Here is a 15,872-nt window from a genome sequence, read left to right on the forward strand (position 1 = left end):
CATTAGCCAGAATCCATCCCTGTATCTTTCCATTTCCATGCTTTGAAACCACCAAATGTTGAGGTTGGGACGTTTTGCTGTTGATGTGAATGTCATGGGCCTGAAATGTAGGTAAATTTTTTATTGTAACTACTCCAAACCATTTCGAGGGCCACGGGTTTACCGCCCCTGGTCTGCACAATCATCTGTGTTAACAGAAGATGCTACGAAACTCATTGACATTACAACAATAATGTTCACAATAAAACCTTCTTAACGTCATCATAGTTATGAAGCTATCATATGATTTTCAAATCATACATTCGGTATAAACTGAAAGTAATATCAATCTTATAAACAAGTACCTGTTGTACTGATAACGAAGATATTGCGGTCTTGTTTTTCGAGTTTATTCTCAGATCGGTAACTTGTGATTGTAATTGCTGCAGCTTCACTTCATTGGTATTGGACTGAAAACATTGAATAATTGAGGGGTTATTATCAATCAAATTCAATTCAGAATGAACTAGTGAGTCCGCATTTACCTTGGATATCTTATCCAATATGAGCATCATTCTTTCGTAGTTTGTTCTGATCTCATTAACTGTGGTGGGTGCGATCAAATTCCAGTTATCTTCCCTCACATGTAAGAGAATGTATGTGTCTAAAAGAATGATTACTATATGATCAGATCTATGAATATATTCATACAACGGGGTTGTAATGACTCGAGTCTGGCTCGAGTCACGATTTTCTGACGACTCGACTCGAGTCAATATGTGTATCGACTCGACTTGGACTCGAGTCATAACGCATGACTCGAACCAAGTCATATGACCAGGCCTGTTTATTTTTGGATATTGGGTTTTATTTTTGGAGATTCTCCAAAAATAAGATTTGAAAACATCCAAAAATAAGATTTTTTTGGATGATGTTTTTCAGTGAAATATACAAGTCAGAGCGATGTAAACGACCAGACAACTCATAAAACACACAAAACAGCACCTATGTGAGGGAAGGGGTCACCGAAACGCTAAAACTACGTACACTCAATCCACTTCACGTTTCTGCTGACCTTGCCTGCCTGCCTGCCCGCCCCTCCGCCTTTGTACTCCTATAAGTTTCACAGTGCGACACGTAGAGAAGACGGCAAGGCAGCTTGAGTGAGGCAAAGGGAACGGCGAAATCATATACAGCCACCTCTGTCGCAATCACTTCGTCCACACGATGACGGAACTCATCTGCTGATGCTTCAGACGGCAACACAACTTGATCTAGAGTAGATGGAAAGCGTGTGACCCAAGCTTGTTGACGCTCGTTTATTGTCAATGAAGAGGGTGGCCTCTTGGTTGACTGGAAACCGTACCAAACTCCTTGATGTTATGGACGAAAACAGTCCGACGTGTGCAACTTCGCTGCTGTGGTGGATCCATCTGATCGTTCTCGATCGCATGGCTACGCTCGCACATAGCTGAGCACCACCGTCACGAAGCTTCATGGTCTTGATGTTCTGATCATGGAGCAGCAGGAGCTCATGCGCCTGGTCGAACGCCTGTGTCTAGGTGAGGACTGGGACGAGGACCGCCACAAGGAAGGTTTTCTGGTCAGAGGGTGTTGGGATGTCAAGTTCAATGAGGCACGCAACTTCGTGGAGGATCAGAGGTTTCGAGCGCATTACTGTTAGCGCTTTTCAGGAGTAAAGGCTTGGAAGATTGGAAAGTTTGAAGAGTTAGACATTCCTCGATTTTTGGACCCCTAACCTCGATGTTTCCCACAATTGCGACGTTCGAGGCCGATATCTCGAAAATGAAGGGGGGAGGGCGTCTCGCAGTGATTAATATTCTCTAGAAGGCATCCTCCAGGCCAAAGACTAAATTTGTGAAGAATGTATTGGAAAGTTAGATCAAGATCACTGACGATATCTATGTGTTGGAGGACTTGAATACATGATAATAATATACTTTTGATGGATTTTTTTCAGTAGTAATAGGGCTCAAAACACCTTCAATTCTTATTTTTGGAGATCCTCCAAAAATAAAATTTGAAAACATTCAAAAATAAGCTATTTTTGTTATTTTTGGAGAAATCCAAAAATAAACAGGCCTGCATATGACTCGAGACTCAGACGGCCAAGAGCGACGTTTCCATGTAATCTCGAGAGTAGTAAAGTATAACCACCCTATTGGGAGTTCATCTATTTGTACTGGTACTTGAAAATGCAACCAGATAGATACCAGTGTTGGGATCAAGTCACTGCATTCGAGTCACGAGTCATTGCACATTTTGACTCGAGTCAAGTAAGTCAATCGATTTTCAAAGGTGACTCGAGTTAAGTCAAGGCACTTGATTTTTGGCGTTGCCTCGACTCAAGTCACATTTCAAGTCAAGTCGCCTTTTCGAAGTATGAGGCATGATTACATCATTGCATTTTCCTAGCTGTCTGAAATACAGATTGATTGGTCATTGATTCTGAACCGATGAACGAATATGAAGGTAAATATGCACGCAAGAAGGAGTTGTATCGCTCACATATACGCAGAACTGCTAAACCTTACAAGTAATTGCATAGCCCTAGTTACCAGCCAAAATAAAGAATAGAGAAACGAATTGCTAGCTGTCTGAAATACAGATTGCGTGATCATTAGGGCAAGTTTTTGGAACTAAAATCGCGAGATAGTTGCTCTTAATTTTGACAAAAGTTGCAGTAAATAGTTGCATTTATAATCTTGGATGAATTAATAGCGTATGGGATACATAAAAGGTTCCGTTGTACAACCTAGTTTCTGCCGAACTGTCAAGTTTATTACTTTGCCATTTAACGGACATTTGGGCAAGCCAAAAATTCAGGCGAGACCTGGAAAATTACATTTTATCCAGGGACGCAGCAAGAAAATTACGCAATGCGGGAATATTTTCCCCAAAAAGCGAAAGAGCATAGCTATAACCCTCCCTCTAAAAGAAGTCAAATAACACACCCTAAACCCCCTAGGTCTGCAAACTTGACCCAAGGCGTTGCCACACTCTTGGCGACTTGGTGGTGGCGAATTGAAAATGACTCGACTTGACTCGAGTCAAAACTAAAAAAGTGACATTGACTTGCGACTCGGAGCCTTGTGACTTGGTTACAACCCTGCCATACACATGCAGTGAAGAAACAGCCTTGGCACATAATCTCTATAACAAAGCAATAAGAAGTTGTAGTAATTGCATGCATACTCACCAGTCTGATGTCGCTCATGGTAGGGAACGTTCCAAGAAATCTCTTTCTTCGTTAGCTGAGAACGCCGGAGTCCGTATTGATGCGTGAATAGAGTCAATACTTTGCGCCAATCGCGGTCTACATAAGCTGTACGAGTGTACGTGACTTGAGCGCTTGTTGAACTTTGAAGCTGAATAGCGGCAAGGGCATGGAAACAATGAGTTCGGGGTCTTTGGGACTGCACGACGGCTGCAATATTGATGGAAATATAAGATAGAATCTTACTAGGATTATGCGGATAAATAACACAACATCCACATGGAGATCTGCATTGGTTGCTCTGGCATCTCCCCGAGATATGAGCTGCAGGCCCAGACAGTTTAGCTCAATTCATAGCAAAATGGTACAAAATAATGATTACCGGCATTGGCGTGGCTGAAGGTACTATATCCTCCCGGACTGATGGCTCTATATGGGTAGGGTGGTATCTAACTGCGCGAGTGATTCTACATCAATACGGAGTGACTCATCCACAGGCAAGGTGGTGTCCGACTATGCGACTGACGCTGATTCACTGCAAGGATTGTTTGGGTTTGCGACTGAGGATCATTCATGGCGTGGATTGTCTGGACCTCCATTAGTTGCTAGCTTCTCCTATAACTGCAAAAACAAGATTTAGTTGCATGAACAGAGCTTTCATAGTTAATTAGCTCATACTTCTTGCAGTCTCAACAGATGCCATACGGCACGTCATTTGCCAAAGGTATTTATCACGAAGCTTGGTGAAAATATCCGAATCTATGTCATTCTCTAAGAAATGAAATAATTTTGAACATAACATCAATTGACAGAGCTTGCATGTATAAATCAGACTTGACGTTTCAGCAAATGTTTTGTAAGCCGATCTGAACTCCCAACAAAGGGGTACAACCAATAACCAGACTGTCCGTTAGACATTTATCAAAAGTACACGCTAATAATAACCTAAGCTGCAAAATAAGCATTCTAATAGATTACAATTGGCACCAGTATTCAACCAACTCCACACAACATGTACTGATTATAACTGCACAAGCTGTCTCGATTAGCTAGTAAACAGGGCACATTGCTGAACCTATATTACTTATATACTTACCTTCCAATTTCTGGATATGCTGCCACGCAATACCGTTACTCGCCAAGAAAGCTTTAAAATCCGCATGCTGATTCCCTGTCATCGTGATCACATCACATCGCAAAAGAGCGAGAAACGGCCGAAAAAGAGGAAGTTTAAGAACAGCACTAAGGGTGGAGCCCAATTTCTCTGCTGAGTGGCGATTCTCTACTCAGCAACGATTTCATTACTCAACTTACGCCAAAAAGTATACTCACACCCAAATGCGTCCAGATCGGCACTCAAATTTAAGTCAGCACACCACCAGACTTAAGTGTCGATTTTCACGGTCGAGCAGCGTCAGCAGCCAACTGCAGGCAACACCCGCCGAATACCGGAGTACCGGTATTGTCGTATATAGGTATTTCGTGATGTGAGTTTCTGCTGAGCGAATGACATCAGAGGCGCTTGGACGGATGTTGTATTTATAATTGTATTTGTAATTATCTTCTGTACCTTTTCGACTTCTTGTCGTACGGCATCTCGTAATACCGGAAAGGTAACTTCCGCAGTCTCAATACGCTAGCATCCCCCGCCGTCGCCGTTCTTACGGCGACAAAAAAAGCCCAGTAAAACACCCGACGAAAGAAAGCACTCACAAGGAATGGAAAGAACTAGAAAGGGACGTGGCTTCAAAAAGATCAACATCGAAAAGAACTGTGACATCGGGCACTCTAGGCCAGGGTTGTAATGACTCGAGTCATGACTCGACTCGAGTCAGACTCGAGTCACGATTTTCAGATGACTCGACTCGACTCGAGTCATTTTCTCAAAATACGGAAATGACTCGACTCGACTCGAGTCAATTTGTGTATTGACTCGACTTGGACTCGAGTCATTGCGCATGACTCGGAGCAAGTCATTGACTCGAGATTCAGACGGTCAAGACCGACATTTCATTGTAATTTCGAAGGCAACACACTATCGGGATTTCGTTTGTTGGTACTGGTGCTTGAAAATGCGACCAGAAACTGCTAAAAGTGAGGAAAATTGATATATCATGAATGCGAAGCATTCAATATCACCAAACAGAGTTAAAAAAGAGGGTTTAGGAAGACTTTAACTGGAAACTGAGCAGTCAACACAATGACTTGGACTCGGACTCGAGTCATAATACCATGACTCGGACTCGATCCTCTGTTCGCTGACTTGGACTCGGACTTGACTCGGTGGGAATTGAAAATGACTCGACTTGACTCGAGTCAAAAATATAAAAGTGAGATTGACTTGCGACTCGGAGCCTTATGACTTGGTTACAACCCTGCTCTAGGCCGAGGTGGATGCCAGTATAAAAAAAAGATCGCAACTGCTTGTCGTTCGATATCCTCATATCTGTTCACTACATCGCATTGTGTCTTATCGCATTCTACATTGTGTGTGACTTGTTCAGATGAAAAATAAAACTTAACGATTATTATTAATATTACGCATGCTCTTCCCACAATAATTAAATAGATGAAGCATCTTGAACAGACCCAGAGCATGATCCTCGATCAGCTGATAGAGTTCCTGCATGGTAATATCAGTGTTAGGATAGAGTCGCTATACCTTCAAGACAATTTAGACAATAGCAGCAATAAGCTATTGGAAACCAGAAATACTGAATTTAAGGGAGAAAATGTCGGGTGGGTCTGGGTATTTCGGGAAGTTGAATAGTAGAGGGGCAAAGTGAATGGCTCAAAGAGAATTGGAAAGAAATCCTGAAAACATGTTAATTTTTCAATTTGTTTTCACGATATAGATCAGTGGTTCCCAACCTCTTTCGGTGTGAGGGCCAGATTTAGAATTTCAGAGTACGGTCGGGGCCGCACGAATACCAGGGCAATGAAAGGAACCCAAAATAGTCACTAAAATATGAAAATTCGCAATGTTCCGATCATTCGCTTGACGCCATTGGCCATTGTGTTGACGAGCTCCCGTTGTTCAGAACAATCAACCTTTGCTGGCTATTTCGGAGTAGTTGTATTGCCCTGGCGAGAATTGAATTCGTATTTTTGGAATCAGCGCGACACCTCCTTTCGATAAACACCGTCATATCAAATTATTCGGACGCTTGGGTCGCGAGCTATAGGACAACCAATTATGCTGTTTTTTTGCCGGCTAAGCAGTACGTATCTCGGCGTATTTAATCGGGAGTCACTTGTTGCAAATCTATCCGTAAATTAGTTATCAATACCCAGGGCCGTAACAGCACCTCGTCAGCCCTCCCAAAAAAATGTTGCTCTTGGCCCCTCGGGCTAGATGGCTGTTTACCGCTATTTATCATCTAGATAGGGAGTCCGTTTTAGGCAGATGCGCGAAAAATTTCTATAATTCATGGTTGAATCGGTCAAAATAATCCGGGAATTGAAAATATATTGGTATCAATTTTTATCCTCTCTCTCCTCACGTAATCAGATTGACCGGTTGAGCAGAGTGAGTTGTGTTTGAAAAGGTAGGACCACTCAATAATAATTAAACAGCTTCGGGCGTATACCCATTGGCAGGAACGAAACAGCACTTCGTCATGCCCCTCAAAACACTTTGGCCTTGAGCTCCAATAGGGTGATAAACCGACCCCCCGTCCCGTTGTTCGCTTCTGCCACGAAATCAGGATCACCGTTTAGGGAGCCAGCGTGGAGCGCGAAAATTTTCAATAATTCAAAATAAAATAGGTCAATAAGATCGGGAATTGCATATATATATTCCTATCAATTACTCGTCCTCTCTGCTCACGTAATTAGATTTACCGGTAGAGCTGAGTGAGGTGTCTTGGAAACTGTAGGGCCCGTAAATAATAATTAAACATATTCGGACGGGCGGACCTGTTGGTACGACTTTGTTACATGATGTTATTTCGTGACCTCCAGTCTGCTATATCAAAAAAATATAGAATCGCCCAAACGTACTAAACTAAATGATGCACACGATTTCAAATTGGCAGTTCTTCACTGGCATATAATTCTTCCCTGCGGGATGGCAGCCTATTTGTCTCATGAGGTTCAGATTGCCAAGACAGGAATATTCGACGCCAGTCATTTAGGCGATTATGGTCAATTATACCTATATGTATTTTGTATATACATAACGAAGATTCCGGTCAGCGTAAGGGCAGTCCTTTTCGGCAAAGGTTTTCTCGCTGTCGATCGTTCTGGCACACTTTTTGGAGTCGCATGTTATATGGCCTAAAACGTTATTTGTTTCGTACTCTATAATTCATACTAATTCACTAAATAATTTTGGGCCCCCTTCGAGCTCGTTCCGCCAATTGGGGGACTTGGGGCGCCGCAGTTACGGTCCTGTCAACACCTATATCAATAGGTACTGCTAGTTCAACTGGAAAGTTAGGTCACATTGCATTGAAACAGCAGTGACGTAATCTTAGCAGTCTACTCACAACTTTCCTGCAATCCTAATTGAAAACTCCAGACTCCAAGCCAAGCAAGAGTATTTTATAAATATTTTTTTTTTCATAAATCGATTTCTTAATATTTTTGTGGGGGCCGCAGAAAGGCTAGCTGGGGGCCGCATGCGGCCCTCGGGGCCGCGGTTGGGAATCACTGATATAGATGCATTCTTCTGTTCTTTCAGGCCTGCACTTACGTGTTCGCCTGCTGTGAAAGTTATCTATTATCTTCATAAATTTCGAATGGGTTTGTAGTAGGCTTACCATACGTCCTCTTTTAAGAGGATTTGTCCTCTTTTTTGACTTTTTTGAAAGTGTCCTCGGAGGACGCCCTTTTGTCCTCTTTTTTGAGATTTTGTCCTCTTTTTTGAAAATTTAGGTCAGTTTTAGAGCAAATTGCGATTGATATGCCGCAAATTAGCACAGAAGTGAAGCTCCGGCGGCTATTTCGGAGTGAAAAACGTTGATTTTAGCTCTGAGCGAAAAGATGACTTTTTTTTTAGTCATCCACCTGGCAACGTGGAGAGAAAAACGGTATTTTGAGTTCTAAGCGGAAAAGCTGACCTTTTTTTTTAGTCAACCGATCACAAAGTGGGAAAAATTCACCGGTTTTTGAGAATTCTTCTCCGGTTTTGCAAAAAAGTGAAAAGATGTCCTCTTTTTAGATTTCCAAAATATGGTAAGCCTAGTTTGTAGCGTCTTGCAAATATACTTCTGTGGGGCATAGGAACGTTCCGGGTATCTTCAAGGATTTATATATTTCTATTGTGTCATCTTCAAAGAGAGTGGATCAGCTGAGGGTATTCATTGCATTTAGATAAATCAGTGAGAACTGCGTCTACTTTGTAGGTCAGTGACGAAATAGGAACGACAGCGTCGTGTTGTCATGAGAAAATCGTTCACGCGTGTCCGGTCGAAGGCGAAAATAAATCTGGCAACGCTATCTCGGAAAACGACGTCTGGAAATCGATACAGAGAGAATTGGCGCGCACTCAACGCTGAGTACCAATCGATTTTTAGTTGAGTGGAGATTCGCATTTAAGCAGTACTTAGTTGAGGAGAAGAATTGGGCTCCACCCTAAAGGTCACTCCCGGTCGTGGCGCTTTAGCTCGATATTGTGCTGCCACAAGCGGCAGAATTGGCGATTGCGCTTTATCTCATTTACAGTGTAGTCATCAACATTGAAAGTGTCGCGGTAAAACTAATCATATTTTTGGTTGGCCTTGCAAGTTCACAATCTGAGCAATTCAATTTCGATAATATAATGGGAAATTAGCTCGCGGGCTAATCAAAACCTTCTCGCGGGCCTCATATAGTCCGCAGGCCGCGGGTTGCACATCCCTGATATAGACAGACACCTTCGATAGTTTTCAGAGCCGAAGCCGGAGCTGGAGGCGGAGCAGTGGTAATAATGCGGCTCGGAGCTGGATCAGGAGCTAACGTATGATAGAAGAAAGCTCCGGAGCCGGAGCTGGAGAAATGCAAATTTACGGCTGCCCCAAAGCCCTGGCTGGCACAGCACATTAATCTTCGGAGTCGGTCTAAAAATGCCCGGCCTTGAATTCATTGAACATAATGTAATAGTCACATGAATTGGTGGTATCATTGGATTTAATGTTATGATATCGCAACTTGAAAAGGTACAAGGCATATACTATTTAGGCCGACATTTCATTACTAGCATATTAAAAAAAATGTTTCTCCACTTCTCTGTAGTATCCCATCAAGTTTTAAGCGGGCGTAGCATGGTTATATTATTCCCCACCAGAGTGGAATTAACCCCAATCACACAGTGAATGCAGGGATTGGATCATCGGGTTTCGCGACTTGAGTGGAACAGAGGATGTGCACAAGAGTTATACGATATTGCCAGGCCGCATAACTATCGCACCTCTAACCCACAATTGGGGGAGCTCGAAGTTGCCAAGAATATTTCGTTGGTTGTCTTATGGAGATTTATTTGCTTGAAAATTTTCGTTGCGCGCGATTTCGTATGTTAGCTCAGGTCGACATTTAAATATGAACAGAAATAAAAAAAAAATGAGCATATTTTAGAGATATAGTCATATCGGCGGCGGCGATTAGCCTACCACTAGGGTTGCATTTAAAACAAACGGAGTTTTAAAACACTTTGTTTAAAACATGTTTTATACAGAGTTTTAAACAAAGGCCTAAAAAGATTGTTTTTTTTTTAGTTGTAAAATTATGCCATAATTGCGTAAATACTTTCTGAAAATCATGTTGTATGATCCTACGGACAAATACCACCCGATATAGCCGACGCATATCGATATGGGATGGTTGGAAACCTCAAAATAGTCGGTTAAGCATTAATAGTGCAGATATTTCTTTAAAGGAGCTATATTTACCCTATATTTTCAATTATAAATGCCAATCCTCTATGACGACACAATTGCAGAGGTGGTCAGTAACGAAGTACTACTACTTTTACGAAGTACTCAAGTAGTTTTCCTCTACTTCTGGTGCTTACTCAGGTAGATCCTATTTTAGCTACTTCTACTTCTACTTCGCAATATTTTGTGATCTACTTACTTACTTTTCGCAATTTTCAGTTTGTCAAGTAGAAGTAGTTCAATCTTCGATCAGGAAGAGAGCCTGAGAAATTTCGGGGCTGTTCTCACGGAGTATCAACATTTAATTTTCATGAAAGTCGATTAAAGCCAAGAATTTTCGTCACGCTTCGCGCGCAGTGGATATGGAGTGACCAGTATGATTTCACGAAAGTATCGGCGAAGATAATTTAGGTAGCAGGTTGGCGTGCTTCCGTTTACACCATATCGTCGCCCTTCGCCCATATGAAATAATTCATCACAGTATATATGGCTTATCATAACGTTTGAAACTGATGTTTCGCAATCTAGCATTTACTTGTCATATCGTAATCTGGCATGTTCATGGCGTGTCCTAATCTGGGAAAGTGGACACTGACTTTTTTTAGTTTTAGAGCTGTTTTAGCATATACCACCTTTGAAACCTTCTAGATTAAAGGCATGAAATACATGTTTCACTTTTCGAAGTAGTATTTATAATTCACTTTTAATTCCCAGTATCATATACTTTGATTTATAATTAATATCAGTTCTTTTGTCTGGATAACATACATGTTGAAGTATAAAAGCAAGTGTAGTAATGCCCCTAATTTCCGGAAATCCAGCTACACAATATGGCATTTTTACGGTCCAACATATTTTTTATTAACGTTTACTAATCGCGTGAAGTGTTTATACCGTATCCTTTATAACTTCTACGTATTGCTCTTTGACTAAACTACGGGCCTTATAATATGGGGGATGGCGCCGTACCATGCTATTTTCTGAAACGTGCTGTTCAAGAAGACAGACGATTAGTATCGCATTTCCATATCAATAATATCATGATGGGAATGAATGCTTACGCTATCGAAAATTGGGTACCTGTTGGTATGCATCAATATGAATCAAGCTCGTCCATTTTCGCATAGCTCAATTTGCACCTTTTCACAATCCATGTGAACGAATTAGGATCGTTTCCACAACTACTTACTTACTTGAGTACTTTTAAAGTCAGTCAATTCTACTTCTACTTCAAGTAGTTTTAGGTTGCTTATGGAAGAAGTACTTCTACTCGTACTTGAGTAGATTTTTTCGTCGTTACTTCTACTTCTACTTGAGTAGCTTCCTGGACTACTTTGACCACCTCTGCACAATTGAATATTCGTGACGTGATGGCTTTAAAAAACATGTTTTAAATTAGGGCCTTGTTTTAAACATTTTTGTTTTAAATCGATTTTTGTTTAAAATGCAACCCTACCTACCACACATTGAAATGCACTATGACTTTATAAGAGGTGGGCCACAGAACATTTTCAAACCGGAAAATGGACCACAGTCAAAAATGGCTGAGAACCCCTGTTCTAGAACATGTTATATAGTCACTAGACCTGTGGTTCTTAAGTATGGGCTATATTTTATTGTACCAGCGTATACTCCAAGCATGAATCGAGGGATAATGAGAAGAGCAATCGAGTCTGCTGGTTTACTGCACGCCATCATGATCGCCCCACTGATAGACAAGAAGTTCATCGCGAGTAGAGCGTACTTCCTAAAAGAAATATAAGGCTATTTATTATTTCTAATAACTCGTTCGAACGTACGATTCAGTAGTATCACATTGACACGTCCCATCAATGACCGATTTTCAAATTGATGGAAAGATATCAATGAAGCTGTAGGGTTCAACTTTCGTTCTCGGGAAAATAAGGAAGTTGTTATAAGTAGCCTATTACGTCAGTTATTCAAGTACCCTAACTTGGGTTGCAACCCGGTCACAAGGTTCCGAGTCACTCACAATCTCAGTTATAGTATTGATTCGAGTCATTTCGGGTCATTTTTCATTCACCACCGAGTCAAGTCGAAGTCCACGTTCGGGAGCAAAGGCTCGAGTCCAAGTCATGGTGTTAGCTTTTCATTATCGAGTTCAAGTTATAGGTTCAACTCACTTTTTAAAACTTATTGGTGATATTGAAGGCCTCGCACACATATTAGACTCATTTTTCTCGGATTGAAAATGTATATTCAAACAAATAAAAGTCAGTTTCCTGGCCTATTTGTTAAGTATTGGTCCCGATGCACGAGACTTAAATTAAGTCGTATAGAATGTCATGGATCATATGACTTGGTCGAATTGAGTCATTTTTTATTTACATGAATGATTGGAGTCAGGTTGCATCAATACAACACTGACCATAACTAGTCACATCCTTGATTGAAATGCGTTGGTGATCGCATAGTAAGAAGTAGATTCATGCGCAAAAATCCAGCTCATGTATTCACTTACCTTCCAAATATTCCTACTAGTATTCCGGTCATGAACGCCCCGAACATTCCTCCAACGGTGTAAATTGACACAGTGACAGACCATATTAACAGTTCAGCAGGCGTTAGTACAATTTCACATGTTGTTTTAACGGAATCGTTCGCATACGAGGAAGTGTAATCGGTCGCGTTGTTCTGAAGTTTCGAGCAAAAAGACTTGTTCTAGAGGTCGACAAGTTAACGACTATAATACTATGTTACCTGCTGCACAATGCTGGTTCCGTTTACATCACACGACTCTCCTTCAAAGAAATATTCTTGAATGATCTAAACCGTTTTTAAATAAATGATAATGCGTAGTGCTGATTGCATAACATTTCAAAGGTGACGATAACGGACATAATATTGGATAGGCAGAGAGTCAGATAAAGTTTGTAAGCATGATGTTGATCCTATTTTACTTTCTGAACATTGGGGTCAGTAGGTATCGCTGTTTATTGCATACAATTTGTTTAAAAGTATGCCTCCGTGCCTCTAATATAGTGTTTCTTACGTTTTCGTAATGCGCGGAACCCAAAATTTACGCTGTCTTGAAACAAAAATTTTCAACGGTACGCATCTAAATAGACACCCCTGAGACTATCTCGTGAAGCCTCTAGTGCGGGGTGGCCAACCTGCGGCCATAGAACGGCCGTGGACACGTAGCGGCGTCGACATGTAATTTGAATTTACGAATTTACTCCCGATTTCTTGAGAGATTTTAACTAATCTTGAAATTTTCTTCACGCTGCGCGCGATTCAATGTGTCTTCATTTTTAAAATTTTAATATAGTAGGGCACTTTGCAATTGGAGCCCCACACTACAGATTCGAACAGCAAAGGAAAATGATGCGCCGCATATAGAAATACCAACTCGGAATCGTGTACTCCTCATTACACGGATAATCCTGGTGTGAGGTCAAGAAATAACAACATGAAACGGAGTGACTAATAACAATTGGCCCATACTCGAATGTGCATCATCATTTAGAACTTTCCCCTAGTTTTAGAAAACACCCCCTACATCAACACTGCCGGTGAATCTGATCACATACATGGGCTGAGAAAGGGAAGATATTTGATAGTATTATGTAAAACTACTAATATTAATGACGAAATTCATTAGTAAATCTGAAAATTTTTCGCGCTTGGTGCGACAATCAACCGCCCCAATACAAGATCAGTGACCACTCGCGATTTTAGGGCTTATAGTAAGCCTGTTTAATCATATAGATTAGTCCGGAATTCACTAAAATTGGACATAAGCACTCTAACAAGGGCATTTGGCGTCCAGCAAGTTCGCTACGACTATGCCCTGGAATGCGGCCGTAGGCTACATGAGAAGTCGATAAATGCGGCCGTGAATGTTAAAAAGGTTGGCCACCCCTGGTCTAGTGCTCCATGGAACACCGGTAAAAGGTAACTGCTGTAATGGCTATGTCATGAAGCCGTCCAACTTAAATTTAAGACCCTATTATATTCGGAGTGCGGTGTACCTTGAACTACTCATTGGGTCATTAGATCTCATGTATGTCACTAACTGTCGTATTAGGTTTATGTGTATTTGCTTTGATTGGTGTTTTATCGCTTTATGTCTTTGAGATTATCGGTTCATAACAGTAGCATTGGCGTTACCAAAATCGCCAATGACTCTCGTAAAAATCCGACTCGGACATTCTGATTTCACTCGTTTTCACTCTACATCACAATGCATATTCGTCGGTTTAGCGACAATATTTCAAACATTTTGCTCTTGCCGCATTTTCATCATGACCGCGCCTATTAGCCATAGACACGATAGGCGCATTGATATTTACTTATGAGGCTGCCCTTCGCTCTCCCTATTATGTAATCATGCGTGCAACTAAAACCATTCCCTAGAATCTGTACATACGGTATAACGTGCGTTAAACACTCGTACGCTGAGATTAGTACCTCGGTGTCGCCAATCGCCATCATTCCAAAGTTCATTAGAGTCATCACAAAACTTAAATAATGGCTGGATGCTGGGAAATTATGGAACTAAAAAAGTATAACTTGTTTGCAGATATAGTGGACGCCATACATGTAGGCCAACTTGTTTTCTTCCCAGACCGAAGATGTTACAAACTTTCAAGCCACTGTTGTCTCTGTGGTTGCACTGTCGTTATAGTATACCTGAAAGACTTAACGATCTTCGCTCATTACATGATATTGTTACTACTAGTATTATTAATACTTGAAAATAGCATTTGCAACTTCGCTCGTTCGCGTGTGAGTATTTTTCATCAATTCAAAACACCACAATATCATCGATTGCTGTCGACATGCTGTCAACTTAAAATTACAGGTTCTTGATCCGACATCTCAAGCTCGCATATCGACTCACGCACGCGCAATTCATTTTCATCACAGGTGGTTTATATTATCCCTGATTTCCTTCCATTCAGTGTGCATGCCTCTTCTTTACACTGTCTAAGCCCAGGTGGGTGTCTGATTTCAAAGACCAAGTCGTTTTGGCACCTTCCTATCTTTTCATAGTATCGCAGTCTTGTAGTGTTTTGAAATGATGAAATTGATAATAAACTGATACTGATGGATATAAAGTACTGGAATTCAGGACCGAGCACAATTGAAATGCATCGCAAATTAAATCATCCGTACCTTGGCGGGAGCATTCACGACGGAGATGTTGTAACCATACTGGAAACTCCCTCCGATCACTGCTATGGCAACACTGACCAACAGAACACATGTTACTCTTCCGCCCTGAAATAGAGGTTTTGGAATTCAGACTCCAATTAGTCTCAACTCAATTTCGGCTCACGCTCATGCTGTCTTTGCTCGGTGCTCGCGCGAATGGTGACTCATTAACCGACCAGATACGAATTCAACACCATGGTGTATTTGCTTCATCGCATTTGTTTGCTGACTGCACTCATTGTTTCCCCATATCAGCGAATATCACGCAATTTGCCAAAGTGTATGTTTGTCATAGTAGGATTGTATAGTACTAAAATAGATGTAGATATTGTTCAATTGGCTTCCTGTATTACTTTTGATGTCGCCCACTGAGCCCAACGAGGTATTCAAACACGCAGCCTAGATTGTATACATTGGGACGTACGAACTTGGTCCGCATTTTCGCGCCAAAACGCATGGTGAATGTGGGCCATAATTAGGCTATTCCTAATAGATGGATTCTCCGTCGCTATTGTGGCGTATAGCCGTATTCCCTTTCATGAGCATTCTTACTTTAAATTTGGGTATGCCATTCCCTCCGACAAAATAAGGGTAGGCTTGTCATATAAAATAGAATAGAA

At 41.3% G+C, this 15,872-nt stretch overlaps 1 protein-coding gene across 2 annotated transcripts in view; it reads right to left on the reverse strand.

Moving 5' to 3' along the window:
* The window catches only part of LOC145447002 (solute carrier family 2, facilitated glucose transporter member 5-like), a 29,942-nt gene extending 14,454 nt beyond the window's left edge, over positions 1-15,488 (reverse strand). Inside the window, exons 1-5 of one of the 2 annotated variants that reach the window (XM_080325427.1) lie at positions 15,377-15,488; positions 15,214-15,318; positions 12,793-12,858; positions 12,554-12,726; positions 11,694-11,779 (exon numbers count right to left, since the gene is read on the reverse strand). In XM_080325427.1, the coding sequence (XP_080181553.1) occupies positions 11,694-11,779; positions 12,554-12,726; positions 12,793-12,858; positions 15,214-15,318; positions 15,377-15,382 (436 nt within the window). In that variant the 5' untranslated portion in view covers positions 15,383-15,488. Of the gene's footprint in view, positions 1-11,693; positions 11,819-12,553; positions 12,727-12,792; positions 12,859-15,213; positions 15,319-15,376 lie in introns of both variants that reach the window. The other variant, XM_080325426.1, reaches the window with a different exon arrangement.
* Between the last annotated feature and the right edge of the window lie 384 nt (positions 15,489-15,872).

Source organism: Botryllus schlosseri, chromosome 9 (genome assembly GCF_051294905.1).
Source record: "Botryllus schlosseri isolate E-star chromosome 9, Bs_hap1, whole genome shotgun sequence".
Lineage (NCBI taxonomy): Eukaryota > Metazoa > Chordata > Ascidiacea > Stolidobranchia > Styelidae > Botryllus > Botryllus schlosseri.